At 54.6% G+C, this 20,190-nt stretch overlaps 1 protein-coding gene across 1 annotated transcript; it reads left to right on the top strand.

Annotated features, from left to right (window-relative positions):
* The first annotated feature begins 747 nt into the window (after nt 1–747).
* ACTR5 (actin related protein 5) lies at nt 748–19,588 on the top strand. Its single transcript, XM_056121899.1, has 9 exons — nt 748–1,164; nt 3,502–3,731; nt 6,238–6,407; nt 9,397–9,614; nt 10,915–11,097; nt 14,129–14,245; nt 15,114–15,253; nt 17,100–17,232; nt 19,146–19,588. The coding sequence occupies exons 1-9, from the start codon at nt 754–756 to the stop codon at nt 19,401–19,403; spliced, it is 1,860 nt and encodes a 619-aa protein (XP_055977874.1). The 5' UTR covers nt 748–753; the 3' UTR covers nt 19,404–19,588.
* The last annotated feature ends 602 nt before the right edge of the window (nt 19,589–20,190 follow it).

Raw genomic sequence — 20,190 nt, 5'->3', positions numbered from 1 at the left:
TTCCCTATCTACCTGCCTACATCAGGATCACTAAGATAAAGATGGCTGGAGGAATCACTCGGGATGGGAGATGTGTGCAGAAAGTAGATAAAGGACCAAACATGATAACCTCTCAGGGTCTGTATTGCAAACCATAATGCCCAGAAGTAGAGAGAATCAAATCTGCCATGGAGGCAGAGGGAGGGTGGGAAAGAGGGGTTATACTGGGGATATTGGTGGTGGGGAATGTGCACTGGTGGAAAGATGGGTGTTTGATCATTGAGTGATCAAACATGAAAGCTATTAAATAAATAAAAAAAACTAAACAGCATCTTAGGGTTCAACTTTTCTGAAAGGAAAGGTGACGTAAGCACAAGGAGGCAGAGCCAAGGACGAATCAAGGTGAGTAGGGCGTGGCTAAAGGAAAGGGGCGGCCCCACATCCGCAGGGCCCAATCAAGACAGTGTTATGTGCTGGGGGCGGAGTTCGCAGGCTCCGCCCAGTCAGGACAGCGTACGTACTGGGGGTGGGGCTGACAGGCTCCGTTTCCCGGCTCGAGCGAAGGGGCGTTGCCAGACGGAAAATTAGGGGCGTGGCTAACCGCGACAGGATATCACCCCTGGGAAGGGCGGGCCTCAGCGATCCAGCAAATCAGCAGGCGAGGCGGTGTGGCGAGGGGCGGGGATTTAGAGGCTTTCGTCACGCGCCGGGGCGGGGCTTCTCGCCGTCCTCGCGAACGCCGCGCCGGGGGGCGGAGCTAGCGGGCATTTCAACATGGCGGCGGCCAGCGCTGCGGGACCGGTTAGTAACGTGTTCCCGTTCCGGGACGCCCGTGCGGTGCCGGACCCGGTGCTGGAGGCCGGCCCGGTGGCACAGGGGCCGCTGCCGGTCCCCCTGATCCTGGACAACGGGTCGTTCCAGGCCCGCGCCGGCTGGGCGTGCCCTGGGCCCGACCCGGGCCCCGAGCCGCGCCTGCAGTTCCGCGCCGTGTGCGCCCGCGGGCGGGGCGGGGCCCGGGGCGGGGCCCGGGGCGGGGCGGGCCCGCAGGTGGGCAACGCGCTGGGCAGCCTGGAGCCGCTGCGCTGGATGCTGCGCTCGCCCTTCGACCGCAACGTGCCCGTCAACTTGGAGCTGCAGGAGCTGCTGCTCGATTACAGCTTCCAGCACCTGGGAGTCTCGTCTCAGGTGCGCTGGGCTTCTGGGCAGGCGGCAGGGCTTGCCCCGGCCCAGAAGGGTCTCCGAGGGGCTGGAGTGATGGCACAGCCGGGAGGGCGTTTGCCTTGCACGCGGCCGACCCGGGTTCGATTCCCGGCATCCCATAGGGTCCCCTGAGCACCGCCAGGGGTAATTCCTGAGTGCAGAGCCCTGTGCATCGCCAGGTGTGACCCAAAAAGTGAAAAAAGAAAAAAAGGAGGGTCTCTGAGCCTACCCGTCGTTCCAGTCGCCCTGGAGGATGGGAATGAAGCCCCCCAACCGTTTTCGGCACTTGGGGAACAGCAGGGAGCAGAAAGCGCATCCTTTCTCACGAAGCCTGTATTTGGGCCTGTTTGCTCATTTGTGTATAAATTTGCTTATGCACAGGCGGCGTTGAGCTTCGACTGGGTGAGTTTTTTTTTTTTCAAGCGTTTGGATTGACTTGGTAAGCATAACTCAGAGCTTGTTCTTACGAAGCTAACACCAAACGACAGCTGGCGTGGAAAAGACAGGCTCTGAATCATGGCATGCCATGGTAGCAAAGTCTGGACACCATACAGTGCTGAGTAGGAAACCCAGACTTTCTCCATGCATAGCACATGCTCCAATCCTTTGTGCCATCTCCCCAGCCAGAGAAAGGGGAAAGGGGAATTTCGTACTTTTTGGCTTTGTTTTGGGTGGGTGGTCACACCCGGCAGTGGTCAGATCTTCCCCTGACATGTACTCAGGGATCATTCCTGGTGCAGCTCAGGGAACTGCATGGGGTGTCTGGTATTGACCCGGGTTGGCTGTGTATAAGGCAAGTGCCCAACCTGCTATACTCTTTCCCGCCCAAGCTTTGTGTTTCCAGTAAGATGAACAGAGTAGGACTCAGTATGGATACCACTGTCACTGTCCTCCCGTTGTTAATCGATTTGCTCGAGCAGGCCCAGTAACGCCTTCGTTGTGACACTTGTTACTGTGTTTGGCATATCGAATATGTCACAGGTAGCTTGCCAGGCTTTGCCGTGCGGTCGAGATACTCTTGGTAGCTTGCCTGGCTCTCTGAGAGGGGCGGAGGATTTGAACCTGGGTTGGCCAGGTTGGCCGCATGCAAGGCAAATGCCCTACCCACTGTGCTATCGCTTTATAGATAGATCCTCCTTTCATTTCTTGAATCTGTCCGTACCATTATCCTGTTGGAACACTCGCCCCATGCTGTTTCTCTATCCTCAGTATGGATACCAGTATACACATATTTTACCCTTCTTAGAGGAGAGGTGAGTTGTGCATCTGGCACATGAGTGCTGCTCTGAGAAGCATCCCTGAAACCTTTCCTGTGTGGGAAAGAGCACATCAGGGGACCTCGGGGCTTAACTCTGTCCCTCCTCACTGTGTGCCTTGGACATGTCACTCATTTCCTATCCTTCCTCACTTCTTTGAAGGGGTTGGGATGGATGACCTGTAGCATTTGAGAATTTCATCACTCTTGGAAAGGTGATGTTTGAGCAAGACATTGAAGGAGATGCTCAAGGGAACAAACGTGAATAACCGAAGGATTACGATTCCAGGCAGAGGAAACAGTTAGTGAGAAGGCCCTGAAGTTGGCCCATGCCCTGGTCCTAAACGCTCGGCAGCCAGAGGAGGAAAGAGCAGGAGGGGGCAGAGGCCATGAGGGGTAAATCACACACCCGAAAGGCGTTTACGCCGAGGGAGATGGGGAGCCCTGGGAGGGCGTGAGCGGAGGACAGTCGTGGCTTAGGTTCCAGAGGGACTGCTCTGTTTGCCATAAGAAGCGGGCACTGTCACGAGATGAATCAGGGAGACCAGTTCAGAGGCCTTTGGAATTATCCAAGTAAGTGACTTAGATGAAGGTGTCGGGGTTGGTAAGAAATTGTCAGATTTTGATGATACTCTGAAAAATAGAGCCAACATGATTTGCCCTCAGGTTGATGCTTGACCTCTCTGGGGTCGTAGTGATAGTACAGTGGGTAGGACATTTACCTTACGTAAGGCCGAACTGGGTTTGATCCCCAGTACCCCATATGGTTCCCAGAGCCCACCAGGAGTGATCCTTGAGCACAGAGCCAAGAATAAACCAGATGTGCCCCTAAAACAACCAAAAAAGTGACCTTTATTTTTTGGCAAGGGATGGCCTTCCCTCCTGCAGAGCTGTGCTCCGGCCTTTTGAGCCATCTCCGAGTCTCCTGTGACTGTGCTTTCCTGTTCTTAGAAATGGCTTCCAGGTTTTTGATCGGAAGTGAGAATTTTGGCTCTCCACCCCCAGAGCTCCCCCACTTTAAATAGGTTGTTCCTTTCTCATCGGTTCCCTCACTTCTGTCAAAGTAGGGCTGTGTGGATCATCCCATCGTCTTGACGGAAGCTGTGTGCAACCCACTGTATTCACGACAAATGATGTCGGAGCTTCTCTTTGAGTGCTACGGGATTCCCAAGGTTGCCTACGGAATCGACAGCCTCTTCAGCTTCTACCACAATAAGCCAAAGAACTTGACTTCCAGTGGGCTCATCATCTCGTCGGGATACCAGTGTACACATATTTTACCCATCTTAGAGGGGAGGTGAGTTGTGCACCTGGCACGTGAGTGCTGCTTTGAGAAGCATCCCCGAAACCTCTCCTGTGCGGAAAAGAGCACACTGGGGGTGGGGGGGGGTGTTGTCCTCGGGGCTTAACTCTGTCCTTCCTCACTCTGTGCCTTCCTTACCTCCTATTCTTTGTCACCTCCTTGAAGGGGTTGGGATAGATGACATATCATTTGAGAATTTCATGATTCAGATCTACGGCGAGTCGGCTAACTCAGGCCCTGTCTAACTTTGGTTTGGCACTTAGCAAACAAAACTTAGTAAACATGGTTCTGAATAACTCATTTGAAGAGACTTAATTTAGGCCATCTTTGTTCCGGAAACTTCTAATTTAAACATTAGTATTATTGTCATGATTGCAATGCCCGGGATTGAACCTAGGGCCTCACTCAAGCCAATCAAGTGCTCTCCCACTGAGCTACAGCGACAGCCTCAGCCCCATACTTTTTTTTTTTCTTTTTGGGTCACACCCGGCGATGCTCAGGGATTACTCCTGGCGGTGCTTGGGGGGGACCATATGGGATGCTGGGAATAGAACCCGGGTCGGCCGCGTGCAAGCCAGACGCCCTACCCACTGTGCTATCACTCCAGCCCCTCAGCCCCATACATTTTTATTTAAGAACTGTCTGGTCACTGTTCCTCAGACGTCTCTTTTCCAGTCCAGTGGTTACACGCAGTATATATTTATTAATGCTTCTGAGATGAACAAAAGGCGAGGGGTAGTTTCTGTCATGTGTAAAATCGCTTCTTTCGTAGTGAGGCTTTTGTTGTCTGATCCTCAGAGACGCACCAGTGTAGCGCTCATGGGAGGGTCTCTTGTTTTGAAACTGTGTGTGAGTAGGGAAATAACCCTGACTCTGGGAGCAAAAGTGTGGGTTTGCAGCCCTGCTGAGGATTAGAGATTAACCTCCTCACTGTCCTGTCATGTAAAGTTGGGAAGAATTGATTTCTCATCATGGTTACCTTGAGGATGAAATGAGATAGATAATACAGGTGATGAATTTGACAAAATGTCAAGAAGACTTATAGATAAATCAGTGCTGTTGAATGCAATGCAACATGTAATGGGAATTTCTATAAGGCTTTTTTTTTGGCGCGGGTGGGGGGCAAAACTAGCTGTACCCAGGTCTTACTCTTGGCTCCCGTGCTCAAGGGAACACATATGGTCCCGAAGATCCTATGGGCATCGGCTGTGTGCAAGACAAAAGCCTTATTCACTGTAGTCACTGTTTCTCCAGCCCAATTTCTGCATTTCTGGATTTATTTTTTTTTTCCCTCTGTAAAAACATACATGGAAGAAATAATCCTTAGACTTTGCCAGGCCTTTTTCTATATGGAGGGCTCTGTGTAAGTTAATCAGAATAGGCATAAGTTAAGTAGTATCCTGTTACTTTCCTGTTGAGAGAAAATTGTTTTACCCAAACACTGAGAATCCACGCGCATAGCCTGCTCTCTGCGCCATCTGCTGGCGGGATGAGGTAGCACACAGATGTTCCCACCAGGAGCACATTCCTCTTCTTTACCTTAAGAGCTGGAGCGATAGCACAGTGGGTAGGGCGTTCGCCTTACACGCGGCCAACATGGCTGACCCGAGTTCGATTCCTCCGCCCCTCTCGGAGAGCCCGGCAAGCTACCGAGAGTATTCGATATGCCAGACACAGTAACAACAAAGTCTCCAATGGAGACGTTACTGGGCCCGCTCGAGCAAATCGACGATCAACGGGAGGGCCTTTACCTTTACCTTTACCTTAAGAGCACGAGATTCCCGTTCCCTGCAGCTTTTGCTCGTGTGGAAGGGATCTTGTCCCCGTGGGAGAGTCTCGTCAGTCCACATGTGTGGTTTACTTATATGTTCACTCCATCAGAAGCACATAGGGGAGGGACTCAGAAAGCACGACTGCGATTTGAATGACCCGGGAGGCAGATTCTCCCACCCATTGCCCAGCAGAAGAATTCAGAGGATTGACATGTAACACGTTGTCCCCAGCTGATTTTAGGGTGTTCGGTCGCAGGACAACAGCCTGAGGAGTCAGGGTCTCGCTCAGAGCATCGTTTGTCCTATTGGACCTCATTTTCTCCTGCCCCCGGCCTAGAGTTTGAGGGTTCTGTGATGGGCTCGGAATTACCCAGGAATTCCTGTCCTGGGTAAGAGGTTAGACCAGAGAGCTTTAAAGTCCCCTCTCTAAGGTTTTATATCTCCTCACCTGTTCTGTTTATTGCTTACTCTTCTACCATAATCCTTGTCTGGGCCCCTCAGTGGCTTGCACGCAGCTGACCCGGACCCAGCGCTGCATAAGGCCCCCCGCACCCTGCCAGGAGTGATCCCTGAGTACAGAGCCAGGAGTCAGCCCTGTGGACCACTGGGTGTGGCCCGAAACCAAAACAAAGCAAGTAACACCGCCCCCACGTGGTGTTCTCTCTAGGTCCCCAGGTTCTTTCTGGATTGCCAAGCATCTCATGCTGTCTTCCGTTCCTTGGCTGTAGGTTAGACGCAAAAAACTGCAAGCGCATCAATCTCGGAGGGAGCCAGGCGGCTGGCTACCTGCAGCGCCTCCTGCAGCTCAAGTACCCCGGCCACCTGGCCGCCATCACGCTCAGCCGCATGGAGGAGATCCTGCACGAGCACAGCTATATCGCCGAGGACTATGTCGAGGGTAAGAGAGGGTCCGCACACAAGGGTCCTAGCCCAATTCAGCCCGCCACCGGTGCCTTTTCAGGAAGAATCGATTTGCGGTGCTCCCCCTGGAAGTCTGCTGCCTGTGAGCATCAGAGAGAAAGTGCCCCCCAGTTGCATCTGAGGGTTCCGTGGTGCCCCCCACCCCTGGTGCCACCTTCCTCTCACTTTGAGAGACACTGTTCAGCAGTGTGTCTGGGCCACACCTGGGGGTGCCCGGGGTTTACTCCTGGCTCTGAGCTCAGCCTTTTTTTTTCTTTTTCCCCCATGTTTGGGACAACCTGGTGGTGCTCAGGACTTATTCCTGGCTCTGGCTCTGCACTCAGGAGTCACTCCTGGCAGGGCTCAGGGGACCATATTGGCTGCTGGGTACCAAACCTGGGTTGACCATGCATGAGGCAAACACCCCTCCTGCTGTACTTTCGCGCTCCAGCCCCTACTCTGCTGTTCTTTTTTGTTTGGGGACCAGACCTGGCAGTGCTCAGGGATCACTCATCACTCCTGGCAGTGCTGGGGTACCATACAGGGTGCGGGTGATCGAGCCCGAGTCGGCTGCATGCAAGGCAAACACTGTACTTGCTGTGCTATCATTCCAGTGCTCCCCACTTCTTCTTCTTTGGATAATTTTTTGTTTTGTTTTGTTTAGACATTTTATGGGAGCGGGGTGGGGGTTGGGGAGGTGGAGGGCGGAGAGTTTTGCTTTTGCTATTCTGTCATTTGCTGAGTTTCATTGTGGTCAAAGAGCTTCGTCTTTTTTCTAACCTTGTGAAGGTTTCTCATGATCTGGGCGCGTCCACTCTGGTGTAAGGACTGTGCCACGCCGGGGGGCTGCACTTCGGTTCTCCTGCATCTGTTTATTTTTGGGCTCCTAAGGCCTTGAGAGAAATTTGTGGATTTTCTGTTCTGCCAGCATTTGCTTGCGAGTGTCTGAAGCCCCTTTATTTGGTGCATATTTCGGATTCTTGGGACTTCTTCACAGCTGACCTCTTGCCGTGATGTCGTGTCCCTTTTTGTCCCGTGTAATTTTCTTGCCTTTGAAGTCAGCTTGGACACGGTCGAGCCACTTCAGCTCTGTGTGGGTTGGTGCTTGTGTGGTCCCTTCCCATCCCTTTAACCCTCCTGTGCCATTTTGTTCACAATGTGTTTTAGTCTCTCAGTCTTCGTCTTTTAATTAGTATGTTAAGATTATTGAAAATTAATTTTAGGGGCTGGAGAGATAGCACAGCGAGTAGGGCATTTGCCTTGCACACGTCCGACCCGGGTTCGATTCCCAGCATCCCATATGGTCCCTTGAGTACCGCCAGGAGTAACTCCTAAGTGCAGAGCCAGGAGTAACCCCTGTGCATCTCCGGGTGTGACCCAAAAAGCAAAAAATAATAATAATAATAATTATTCCATATGTTTAAAAGAATAAGTAGACCTAGACCACTTTTATCTTTGTTCCTTTTTTTTTTTTTTTTGGCTTTTTTGAGTCACACCTGGCAATGCACAGGGGTTACTCCTGGCTCTGCATTCAGGAATTGCCCCTGGTGGTGCTCAGGGGACCATACGGGATGCTGGGAATCAAACCCAGGTCGGCCGCGTGCAAGGCAAATGCCCTACCTGCTGTGCTATTGCTCCAGCCCCTCTTTGCTCCTTTTCTTGGTTGTTCTTTTACCTCCCGCAGCCCTCTTTTGGGTTATTTGAACTCTCTCCAGAAAATTTTTGGTGAAAGTCTGTTTAGTGGAATATACCGGCCTCCTCTTGCGGTTGACAAGCTGTGTCTGGGACTGGTGCGACAGGATAGTGGATCAGGCGCTTTGTGGCTGACCTGGTAGCTCAGCGTGGTCCCTGAGCATCGCCAGGAGTGATACCGAGCACAGAGCCAGGACTAAGTCCTGAGCACTGCCAGGTATGGCCCCAATCGTAGTGTATGGTGTTTTTTGTTTTTATGGATGCTCATCCCACAGTGCTCAGGAGTCTTGGGGGGTCGCTCCTGGTGACACTCAGCCCACCTGCTAGTACTCCTGATGCTGCACTGTTCCGCAGTCCTGTGCAAGGCCTCGGATCTGATATTGCTCAACCCTGAAGTGCTCTGGGCCATCAGGGCCATTCTGTCAGTGCTCAGAGGCTGGGAGTGCCTGGGACCAAACTGGGGTGCCCTCGCCCCCATACTAACTCCCTGGCCAGCCCCCTAGGTTGTATTTTTACTCTTTCTCAGCAGTGTTTTAAGTGGTCACTTTAGAGATTCCCAAACGTTGCCTGCCGCCCCCTTTCCAATAAAGAATCACTTAGCACCTTCTCCCTGGAAATCTGCCTTCTTTAAGCACGCAGAGACCCCAGACACCACCCTGGGCTGGAGAGATGCTCAGAGGGTTGGAGCACAGGCTCTGTGCACAGGAGACCTGGTCCCCCTGCACCTTGGGAAATACCCCTCCCGAGTACTGAACTGAGAGTAGCTCCTGAGTGCTGTTGGTGTGTCCTCAAAACCAAAGAAGCAAGTGTTTCCCATTTGTGTCTGTTGCTCCTTTGATCCCTGGGATTGTTTTGTGTGTGTGTGTGTGTGTGTGTGTGTGTGTGTGTGTGTGTGTGTGGTCCGTGTATGTCCCGAGCCCTGCCATGGGTGGTGATGTTTATGGTACTCTAGCTGTTCCTCTCGCTGGGCAGTCAGTGTCAGGACTCATTTTCAATCATCATACAGAAAATTTTTTGTTGATTTATTTGGTGGGGGGACGGTCACAATACCCAGCAATGCCCAGGACTTATTCCTGGCTCTGCTTCAGGGTCACTCCTGGTGGAATTCCGGGTACCAAATGGCGATGCTGGGGAATCGCTAGGTATTTGCCTTAACCTCTGCGCCGTCTCTTCGGCCAGTCCTGCTGCGAGTCGTTGCCTGGGGGAGCGGGAAGGCACAGGCCCCGGTGTCCGCTTTCTCCTTTCTCTGCTCCTCCTGTTTTCCTTTCGTGACTTTCCAAATCCTTTCCGGCAAGAGCTGCAGAAGTGGCGGTGCCCCGACTACTACGAGAACAACGTCCACAAGATGCAGCTCCCGTTCTCCAGCAAGCTCCTGGGCAGCACGCTGAGCTCTGAGGAGAGGCAGGAGCGGCGGCAGCAGCAGCTGCGTCGGCTGCAGGAGCTCAACGCCCGCCGGCGGGAGGAGAAGCTGCAGCTGGACCAGGAGCGGCTGGAGCGGCTGCTCTACGTGCAGGTCAGGAGCGTCCCTCAGTGTCCTCTCTCGTGGGTGTCACCGCCGTACAGCACGCCGCAGCATCTCAGCTCAGAGTGCTGAGTAACATCAGGCCTCTTTTTATTCAGTCCTACACCCGTCGGTGCTCAGGGGTTGCTCCTGGCTCTGCACTCAGGAATTGGCTCCTGGTGGTGCTCAGGGGACCAGGTGGGATGCCGGGGATTGAACCTGGGTCTGCTGCATGCAAGACAAGTGCCCTACCCGCTATACTATGGCTCCGCCCCACAGACCTTCCATAAGGGCTGTGGACTCTGGCTTCATTAGCTAATTTTGCCGCAACAATGCCTTTGCATTTTGGTTTTTGGGTCACACCCAGTGAAGCGCAAGGCTTACTCTTTGTTCTACATTCAAGGGTCACTCCTGGTCGGCTTCAGGGGACACATAGGATGCCAGGGATCGAACCCAGGTTGACCGTGTGCAAATTGAGCACCCTACCTACTGTTCTATCTCTCTGGTCTCCTTTATCTTTTTGACTTCTACTTTTATTTTTTATTTTTTATTTTTTGAGGGGGGTGGGGGGTGGGATGGAGCTTGGGGCCATACCCAGCCATGCTCAGGGCCTGTCCTGGCTCTCTGAGCCCTGGCAGTGCATCCTGGGACCATACGCAGTGCCAGAGATCTGAACCTGGGTCGGCCACATGCAGGGGAGCACCTTAACCTCTGCCGTCCCTCTGGTGGGCCTTCCTGGGCTTCTTTAGGGTATTGGGGGGGGTACCGCTCAGGGCTCAAGGTTGCTTTTGCTGGTGCTCAAGAGGGCCTGAACCCGGCCTCCTGCTGCAGCCATGAGCCACTCCTGCCTCTGAACTATTCCCCCCAGCTCTGTCTTCAGGGCTTGATTGCGGGGGCGCAAACTACGGGGCCACTTTGAGGGCCACTCCCGGTAGTTCTGGGCCAGGCAGGCAGGCAGTTGGTGCCGCCGTTCCAGGGTGCAGTGCTGCCCAGGCCCTGTGTGCCGGGGATACCATGGGAAGAGCAGGAGGTACGGGCATATGGTGTGGTGCACTGCCACTGCCTCAGATTGGCCGCCCTGACCAGGCAGTGGGGTGTCACCCGCGTCCCCGCGGCCGCCTCCCCTCTCCCCTCCCGAGAGGCGGTGGGTCACACTGACGGCTCTCCCCTAGGTCCCCGCGTCAGGGGTGCTGCAGCCCGGAGGGGCGGCTGCTTTGTGCCACTCTGGAGGAGGAGGAGGGGGAGGCAGGCTGGAGGGTGGGAGCCCTCCCCAGGCCCCTGGCTGATGGTGACCCCCAGGGCTGCCTCGCAGGAGCTGCTGGAGGACGGCCAGATGGACCAGTTCCACAAGGCCCTGGTGGAGCTGAACATGGACTCGCCGGCCGAGCTGCAGTCCTACATCCAGAAGCTCAGCCTGGCCGTGGAGCAGGCCAAGCAGAAGGCCCTGCACGCTGAGGGCGCCCTGGAGGTGGACGTGGTGGACAGCAAGCCAGAGGTGACTGAGGGCCCACACGGGTCCGGGCCAGTGCCCCCCCCCCCCCCGCTACCTCCCCTCCCCCCCCACACCTGCATCTCGGTTCTGCTCTTGGTTCTTCAGAACAGGGAGAAAGCGTTTGTGCTGTTTGTTCTGAGTCATCATCTTTAGAGGAAGGGGAGGGGGAATTTGTTCGTTGACGTGTGGCACCTCTGGGGCCAGCTAAGCGAAACCAGTCTAGCTTATTAGGCGTTTGCTTTTGCTATCACTCTTCTTTCAATTCTCACACCTAGAGCTGGCAGGTAGATCAGCGGAGAGCGTTTGGCTTGCAGGTGTGAGACTGGGGGTTCGGTAGGGTACGGGGAGACTTCTCTGGGGAAGCCCCCTGCGGTGATCCCTAGTGCCCCATGGGGTCCCCCCCCACACACAGCCCTGAGAGCAGCCCCCAGGCACTGAGCTCTGAGCAGACCCTGAGCACTAGCTGGGTGCTCCCCCCGCCAAGGAAGTGAATCCACTCTAAAGCCTGTGCTCTTAGTTTGAAATTTCTGTCCACACTGGGCCGTGCTTGGCGCCTGCTCCTGGCTCAGTGGGTTCCTCCTAGGGGGTCATTCCTGGTGGTACGGGGCGGGGGGGGGGGGCTGTCTGAGGCCCCTGGGATCAAACTGGGGTCGGTTGGCTGCATGCCAGGCAAGTGCCTTAGCCTGTAGATTATCTCTGGACCCCCGAGCCTGTACTTTTAGAGATTAGGCTGTGGCCTGGTCCAGGGATACTGGGCATGTGTGGGGCTCACCAGGGACCTTGGAGCTGTTCATGGCTCCACACAGGCTGGGGTCGGGGGGGGGGTTGTCCCACCCCGCCCTGCCTGGCTTCCCCTGCTTTCCTGCAGACTCCTCTGAATGGCTGTGGAGGACCAGTGTTCCTGGTGAACTCTCTCTCTCTCTCTCTCTCCTCCTCCCTCCCTCTTTTCCTCCCTCCCTCCCCCTCAGTCTCCTCTCTTTTCTCTCTTCTTGCCTTCTCTCTCCCCTCCCTCTCTCCTTCTCCCTCTCTCTCTCCCTCCCTCCCTCCCCCCTCAGTCCCTCAGTCTCCTCTTTTCTCTCTTCTTGCCTTTCTTCTCTCTCCCCTCCCTCTCTCCTCTCTCTCTCTCTCTCTCTCTCTCTCTCTCTCTCTCCCCCCCCCCCCCCAAGTTCTGTGTTCCTGGTTCTGGCAGTGCTCTGGGGAGCGGGCCAGGGTGGGCTGAGCTGGTTGCAGACCAGAACCTTAGCTCCTGCACATTCTCTCTCACCCACCCCTCCCCCTGTGAATATTTATTTATTCTGTTTTGGGGATCAGACTGGCAGTGCTCAGGAGTCACTCCTGAGAGGCTGATGGGCCTGGCCGGCTGTACTGTGTGAAGCCAGGGAGTCAGCCATGCGCAAGGCAGAGGCTAGATAACCTGCTGTATTATTTCTTCCGTCTGTTTCTCCTATCTCCTATATCTCCCCTCTGCTGTCTTATTTCTCCAGCCTCACAATGAACTGTTTATTTGTTTTTGGTTTCTCAGCCCCACCCAGTGATGCTCCGGTTCTGTGGGTCACTCCAGGCTCTCCCCTTAGGAATTATTCCTGGCAGTGTTTGAGGGACCATGTGGGATGCCGGGGATCGAACTTGGGTTGGCCGTGTGTGAGGCAGGCACCCTACGGCGGTACTATGGCTCCGGCCCCCCACAATTAGGCCTTGGAACCCGAGGGGGCTCGTGTGGCGTCGCTCTAGCGTGTCCTGTGCGGGTGGGAGGTCAGAGCCCTTTGGCTTCAGGAGACCCAGTGGCCAGATGTAGAACATTCCGTGCTGAACCCGCCCAGATCAGCTCTGACTTCTGTTCGCTTGTATGCTGCTCAGAACTTCCCCAAGAGCCAGGCTGCATCTCTGATGTGCTCCGGCAAGCTGTCATTCTGTTTGGTTCCAAAAGAACAGTCACTATCTGTGTTCCCGAACACCACACGGTGCTTGCAGAGGCCTTGGCAAACGGGGAGGGAAAGAGGCCAGAAATCTCTTCTCCTGTAGAGCCCCTTGGAATAAGAGCTTGTTTTCTGAATCATGGTGATTGGGAGGAGTAAGATGAACTTTTGACCATTTTTAGTGAGCTCTTGTTTGTTTGTTTGTTTGTTTGTTTGTGCCCTCTCCAGCAATGCTCAGGGGTTCCTCCTGGCTCTGCCCTCAGGAATCACTCCTGGCAGTGCTCCAGGAACCCTGTTGTTCCAGGGCTTGAACCTGGGTTGGCCATGTGCAGGCAGGTACCTTGCCCGCTGTACCATTGTTCCTCCCTTGCGGACCTCTCAGATCCAGGTCAGAATTCAGAGGTGCCCCCTTCCTCATTGCTGTGCCAGGTCCCTAGGAGGACGCTTCTATCCCCGGGGGGGGGGCTGCTGGTCACCACGCCCAGCAGGACCAGCTGTGGGTGTTAGCGTGCACACACGGGAGCGAGTCAGAGCTTGGCTTGGGCCTGGATGTAGCTCGGGGTAGAGCGAGGACGTGGCGTGTGCAGACCCTGGGGTACCACAAAAGATCGGGTTCACTTCACGGATCCTCTGAGTCCTTCAGGAGGACACCAGCTGTCCCTTCTTCCCCGGGAGGGGCTGTGCTATGTAGGCCCGGCGTGGGGAGACGTTAGTTGCCACCTCCTTGGTAGACCAGGGACAATGCAGGCAGCCAGGCGGCAGGTGGGAGGGTAGCACCTGTGTCTCCCCTCGAGCCAGGGCCAGACCCATGAGCCCAGTGGGCCTTATGGGGCCAGATATTCCGCAAACAAGTCTTCTGTTCGCCCTGTCAGAAGGCTCCAGAACAAAGGCGGGCCCTGAAGAGACAGGCTCAGAGCCCAGGCCCCTCCTCACTGATGAGCCTCTTGGTCCCGAGTTTGGGCAGGTTCTTTTCTCCCTGTGGGAGCCCAGCAGAGTGTTCCTCGTCACTTTGTCAGGACCCTGAGCTAGCCTCTGCTTTTCCCGACCTTGAACTCACCAACCTCTTTGGGGCTCCAGTTATTTATTTCATTCCGTTCTGTCCTGTCTTCAATTCCTAGACACCTGAGCTGGAACAGCTGGAGCCATCCCTAGAGGACGTGGAAAGCATCAATGACTTTGAGCCCCTGTTCTCCGAGGAAACGCCGGAAGTAGAAAAGCCAGTTGCCACCGTCCAGGTCGGTGCCTGGTGCCCACTGCTGGGGCTTGAGGCTGGATATAGTGACCGGTCAGTGCCCGCAGGAAGGTGCTTTCTAAGAGGATGCCCAGTTGTGTTTTCTAGAAGGGCAAGAGCCAGCGCTGACGCCCCCGAGTGTCAGGGATGACCTCCCCTTGATTGGTTAGGGTCCCTGCACCAGGGTCTAAGAACCCCTGGGGCATTACCTGTCTGGGGAAGTCTGGGTCCAGTTCCCTAGGGCCTTAGAGGTTTCAGTGATGCAGGTGAGGATTTTTTTTTTTTTTGCTTTTCGGGTCACACCCGGGGATGCACAGGGGCTATTCCTGGCTCATGCACTCAGGAATCACTCCTGGTGGAGCTTGGGGGGCCACATGGGATGCTGGGAATCGAACCCGGGTCAGCCGCGTGCAAGGCTAACGCCCTACCCACTGTGCTATAGCTCCAGCCCCTGCAGGTGAGGATTTGAGGATGGTGTTTGGGCCTCAGCCTCGAGACTGTGATTCTTCATCACTGCTTTCGGAACTTCCTTGGAAGAAAGATCTCGATGGCATGGGTGGTAGCGGAGGGTGGGACGGGGAGTGCCCACTGGCTGCTGTGTGGGCCAGAGTCTTCCAGGACCAGGTCTGCCGCGGATTGCATTTCTGTATGTCAGAGACCATTTCACGGGGCTGATTTGTCAGGGCTCATTCAGAGGCTGAAAAGAGGCTGCCAATTGAATGCCCGGTTCAGGACCCGGCGGGAGAGGGGAATTGTGGCGTGGACAAAGAGCCCAGTGCCGCTGCAGTGAATAAGGCAGCCTGAGAAAACTGGCACCTGGGGTGTTTGTCCTGACGGCCTAAAAATCTCTTCTACTCCTTGGGTTCGTAAAGCCCGTGTTTAACTTGGCAGCGTACCACCAGTTGTTCGTCGGGACGGAGAGGATCCGTGCTCCGGAGATCCTCTTCCAGCCCTCACTCCTGGGGGAGGAGCAGGCGGGCATCGCTGAGACACTGCAGTACATCCTGGACAGGTGGGTCCGCTGCCTTCCGCGCCGCGCTCCCCGGGGCGGCTTCCGGGAAGGTGCATTTGAGGGCAGGCCCTTGGGAATCCTTCTTGCGTGCCCACCTTTTAGAAGGGGGTGTGTTTTGGGCCACACCCACAGATGCTTGGGAGCTGCTCCCAGCTTCTCAGGGGCGACGCATAGCAGTGCTCAGGAGACCACCTGGTGCTGGGGGAATCAGTCCTGGGCCTCCAGCATGCAGGAGATGTGTACCCGTCTTTTGAACCATCTTCCTGGCCCATGACTTGGTAGTTCTTTTCTGAAACTAGGCATGCTCATTTGCGTCACGGAGCTTTAAGAATTCAAGATTGTCGGGGCCGGAGCGATAGTACAGCGGGGAGGGCATTTGCCTTGCGTGTGGCCAACCTGGGTTCCATCCCCAGCGTCCCAGCGACCTGCCCAGGTCCCACTAGTGATCCCTGAGTGCAGAGCCAGGAGTAACCCCCGAGCATTGCTGGGTATGACCTGAAAGCAAAACATCAGAATTCAAGACTGAGCACTGTGTTCATGCATAAGCGTTCATATTGTCAACCCTGGGGATTCTGGGTCACTGTAGAAGTCACTGTGTAGGGCTTGTGGATATTTTCTCCCCTCCTTGGAGACTGTTTGCCTCACTGTATTTCTGCACCGTGTCCCCGGCCCACCCACTAGACGGACGTTTTCCTACACTTGGCGTTTTCATAACCGGTGCTGGATACTTAGAGAACAGGATCTGTAGCACTTTGCCTGCCGTGGGCTAAGATGGGCCGGAGGGCGGTCGGGGTGATGCTGTCAGGGCTGGGGCGCAGGCTGTGCCGTGGGCAGTGCAGCTGGCCATGATACGGTGGACACAGACCTTGAGCGAGGGTGAATAGCTGTGACAGGGGCTTTGTTTGAGGGGCTCTGAGCTTTGGTCTCAGCAGCTGGTGGGAAGTGATTAGACCTGTATACAGTCTGGCTGTCATTTTATTTTATTTTTATTATTTTTTTTTTATGTGAAGTATCTTCAAAGAGAATTTTATTCTGTAGTAATACTCCCTTCCTGTCCTTTTTTCTTTTTTTTTTTTTTTTGCTTTTTGGGTCACACCCAGCGATGCACAGGGGTTACTCCTGGCTCTGCACTCAGGAGTTACTCCTGGCGGTGCTCAGGGGACCATATGGAATGCTGGATGTTGGGAATTGAACCCGGGTCGGCTGCATGCAAGACAAACGCCCTACCCGCTGTGCTATCGCTCCAGCCCCTATTTTATCTTTTTTGTGCTGTCATTTTAAAACGGCAAAAAATAAAGTGCATGGAGGGAGAGTCAGGCCAAACACTCAAAAGGGAGGCAGAACATTAGAACATTTTCAGGGTGATGGAGATATTTCGTATCTTGGGTTACTGGGCTATATAATTTGTCCGGCTTCGCAAAAAAAAAAAAAAAAAATTGTCTGTAAATCCATACCCTGTGAAGTCAGTTTTTAAAAACACATGAGACACAGAATGAATCAGGCCAAGGAAATGACTCGGCCATTCGGATTGATGCCTTGGTAGATAGAAGGAAGGACGAAGGAAGGGTTTTGTGTTGCTAGTTTTTGTTTAGCGTTGTGGGCAGGTCAGGGACACATCACCTCTGCGTGCCCTTGCCCGTGGGGAAAGGGGCATGGGGCACACAGCCCGCTTAGACGTGACTTGTGCCTACCACATCAGCCCTGTGGGCTGAGAAACGGAAGTTAGAGAAACACGACAGCCCGAACCAGGGTTTTCTGGTTTGGGCCAAGCCCCGTTTCCACCCTCCCCGCTGTCTCCTCACACTCACGCTGGAGCGACTCTACCCGAAGGTCTTTTCTCGCCTAGGTACCCGAAGGACGTTCAGGATTTGCTGGTCCAGAACGTGTTTCTCACGGGGGGAAACATGATGTACCCTGGGATGAAAGCTCGAATCGAGAAGGAACTTTTGGAGATGAGACCCTTTCAGTCTTCTTTTCAGGTACTTTTCAGGTTACTTGGGTGACTGTGTTTTGAAAATATATTCATTGAATTTTTTTTTATTACAAACATATGAAACATGGAATGAGAAAAATTACCTGATAATTTCATTCTCCAGAGATATCCATTATTAATGTTCTGTGACTTTCCTTATATAATCTCCGTAATCTATATTTGATTTTTTTTTCCCTAGATGATATCTGGGCTTAATGTGACAGTACTCAAGAGTCACTTTTTTTTTTTTAACTTTTTTACTTTATTTTTAGGTATTGTTTGTTTGTTTTAATGAATGTTTATTAAATGTTTTAATGAATCACCGTGAGATACAGTTACAGACTTATAAACTTTCATGGTTGCTTTCCAGTCAAACAATGTTCAAGTACCCATCCGTCCACCAGTGCCCATTCTCCACCCCCAGTGTACCCAGTATCCCTCCCCCGACCCCCACCCCTTCCCATCCCCTGCCTCTGTGGCAGGCACATTTCCCTCTTATTCTCTCTGTCCTTTTGGGTGTTATGGTTTGCAATATGGGTATCAAGTGGCCATCATGTTTGGTTCACAGTCTACTTTCAGCACGCATCTACTATTCCAAGCGATCCCTCCAACCATCATTTACTTAGTGTCAAGAACCGCTTCGGTGGTGTTTGGGGGTGCAGGGCTGGGGACCAAACCCAGGCCTCTGAGTGCTAAACATGGGCTCTAGCCTTCTGAAACATCTCCGTTTAACGCTTAAAGAAGAATGAAAATTGGGACTGAATTTTTGTGCTTTGGTCACACCTGGTGGTGCTCAGGGCTTCCTCCTGGCTCTGCATTCAGGGATCACTCCTGGGAGGGCTCGGGAGACCATATATGATGCCAGGCATCAGTCCTGGTTGGTTGCGTGGAAGGCAAGTGCCCTGCCCGCTGTTCTGTCACTCCAGAAGTCATGTTTCAGACACGTGGAGACGTTAGTTCGCCACACAAAGGCGAGCGGGGAGAGGAGCCTGAACGTGTCAGCACATGTGTCCCACGAGCGCCAGGTCACCCCAGCAGCAGCCCGGGATGCTCCTGGCTGGTGACTGGGCTCGCCCTGTTGCTGTTGCTCTTGGGCTGAGGACCCCACAGCACTGCACCCCGACAGCATTGCGGCTCTTGGCCCCCCTTCCCCGCTGCTTGAGCGATGTTAAGTGGCTGCGCTTGTGTTGGCAAAGTAGCCGAAAAGCCTGTTTTTCGTGGGCGAAGTCTGCGGTGCTCTGCTCTGGGGGTTTCTGGGACCCCTGAGCACCGATGCGAGGGTGCAGCAGGCCCTGCACTGGGGGGTCAAATGTAGGATCTGGACCCTGGCACCCCATCTGGCCTCTGAGCACCACAGGTGTGGACCCTGAGCTTAGATCCAGGTGTTCCTTATCCCAAAAAGGTGTGTGTGGGGGGGGAAGAGGATTGCTTGAGTGATTGGGGGGGGGGGGGAGTGTGTGTGTGTGTGTGTCGGGGGAGTTTGAGTGATTGTCAAGGTGTGTGTGTGGGGGGGGGAAGAGGATTACTTGAGTGATTGTCGGGTGTGTGTATGTGTGTGTGTGTGTGTGTGTGTGTGTGTGTGTGTGTGTTGGGGGTCGGAGGAGCTTGAGTGATTGTCCAGGGGTTCAGGCACTTGCCTTGCACGTGCCTAACCTTGGATGAATCCCCAGCACTGGAGCTCAAAAACCGAAATCAACAATGAAAAAAGAAATGTAAGGGAGAACAGCACCGCACTACAGGGGGTGGCACTTGCCTTGTGCACGGCCGACCTGGGTTTGATCCCTGACACCCCACAGGGTCACCTGAGCCCCGTTGGGCTCGAGCACCTGGTGGGCCCTCGAACTGAACAGATCAAGACAATCGTCAAGACTGGAGCTGGCCTGGTGCCCCCAGTCACAGCCTCCCTCTCTCACTCTGCAGGTTCACCTGGCCACTAACCCCGTGCTGGACGCCTGGTACGGGGCTCGGGACTGGGCCCTGGACCACCTGGAGGACGAGTCTGTGTGGCTCAGCAGGCGGGAGTACGAGGAGAAGGGCGGCGAGTTCCTGAAGGAGCACTCTGCCTCCAACGTCCACGTGCCCATCCGCCTGCCCAGGCAGGCTGCCCGCGCCTCAGACACCCAAGCGGCTGGGAAGGGCTCGGGGCCCGGAGGAGGCAGCGCGGGCGAGCAGGGCTAGCGGGGACCCGGGGCCACCAGCCAGAGGACAGGACAGTGACTGTGGCAGAGGCGCCCCGCGCCCGGCTGCTGGACGGCGAGACGGGTCTCTCCTGGGGAGAGCGGTCAGGGGTGCTGGGAGTCACCCGCAGAAGGAATGGGGCTCACTTGGGGGCATCTGCAGTGAAGAAGCTCAGAGTGGCCCTCAGGGGTCTCTGTTGGGACTGCCGAGAAGCTGGGACCTCTGCCTCCTATGAGGTGAGCGGCAGGTACACGGGTCAGTCCAGGCTTAGCTCCTGTAAAGCCTGGATTTTCTTGTAATAAACAAACAAAAAAGGGCCTTTATAACTTCTGTTGTCTGTCTTGTGTTTGGAAATCACAGTGAATGCCCAGCAGGGGGCAGTCTAGTGCTGGGACTTGGAAGGCCTGTGCCTGCAGGGGCTGCCCCCCTGAGTCTCCCTGTTTTCCTCTTGGGTCAGAGGGCACAGAGGAGGTCCAGCTGGGCAGAGCAAGCATGTGAGAGCCAGAGAGACTGGCCCAGGCCCCTCTTGTGCTCATCCTTTGTGCTGACACCCTTTCTACCGCCTGAGGCCTTGTTTTTTCTTTTCTTTTTTCCTTTTGAGCCACACCCAGGGATGCTCAGGAGTTGCTCCTGGCTCTCTGCACTCAGGAATCACTCCTGGCGGTGCTCCTTGGCAGGGGTGGGGGTGGAGTGGAGGGACCATCAGGGATCATACCTGGGTCACCTGCACGTAGGAGAGCGCCCTACCTACTATATGCTAGCCCTGGCCCTTTCCATAGTTTAGTTT

This window comes from Sorex fumeus, unplaced genomic scaffold, assembly GCF_029834395.1.
Source record: "Sorex fumeus unplaced genomic scaffold, SorFum_2.1 ptg000044l, whole genome shotgun sequence".
NCBI classification, from domain to species: domain Eukaryota; kingdom Metazoa; phylum Chordata; class Mammalia; order Eulipotyphla; family Soricidae; genus Sorex; species Sorex fumeus.
Note: the sequence above shows the minus strand (reverse complement) of the source record. Positions and strands in the feature narration are given on the sequence as shown.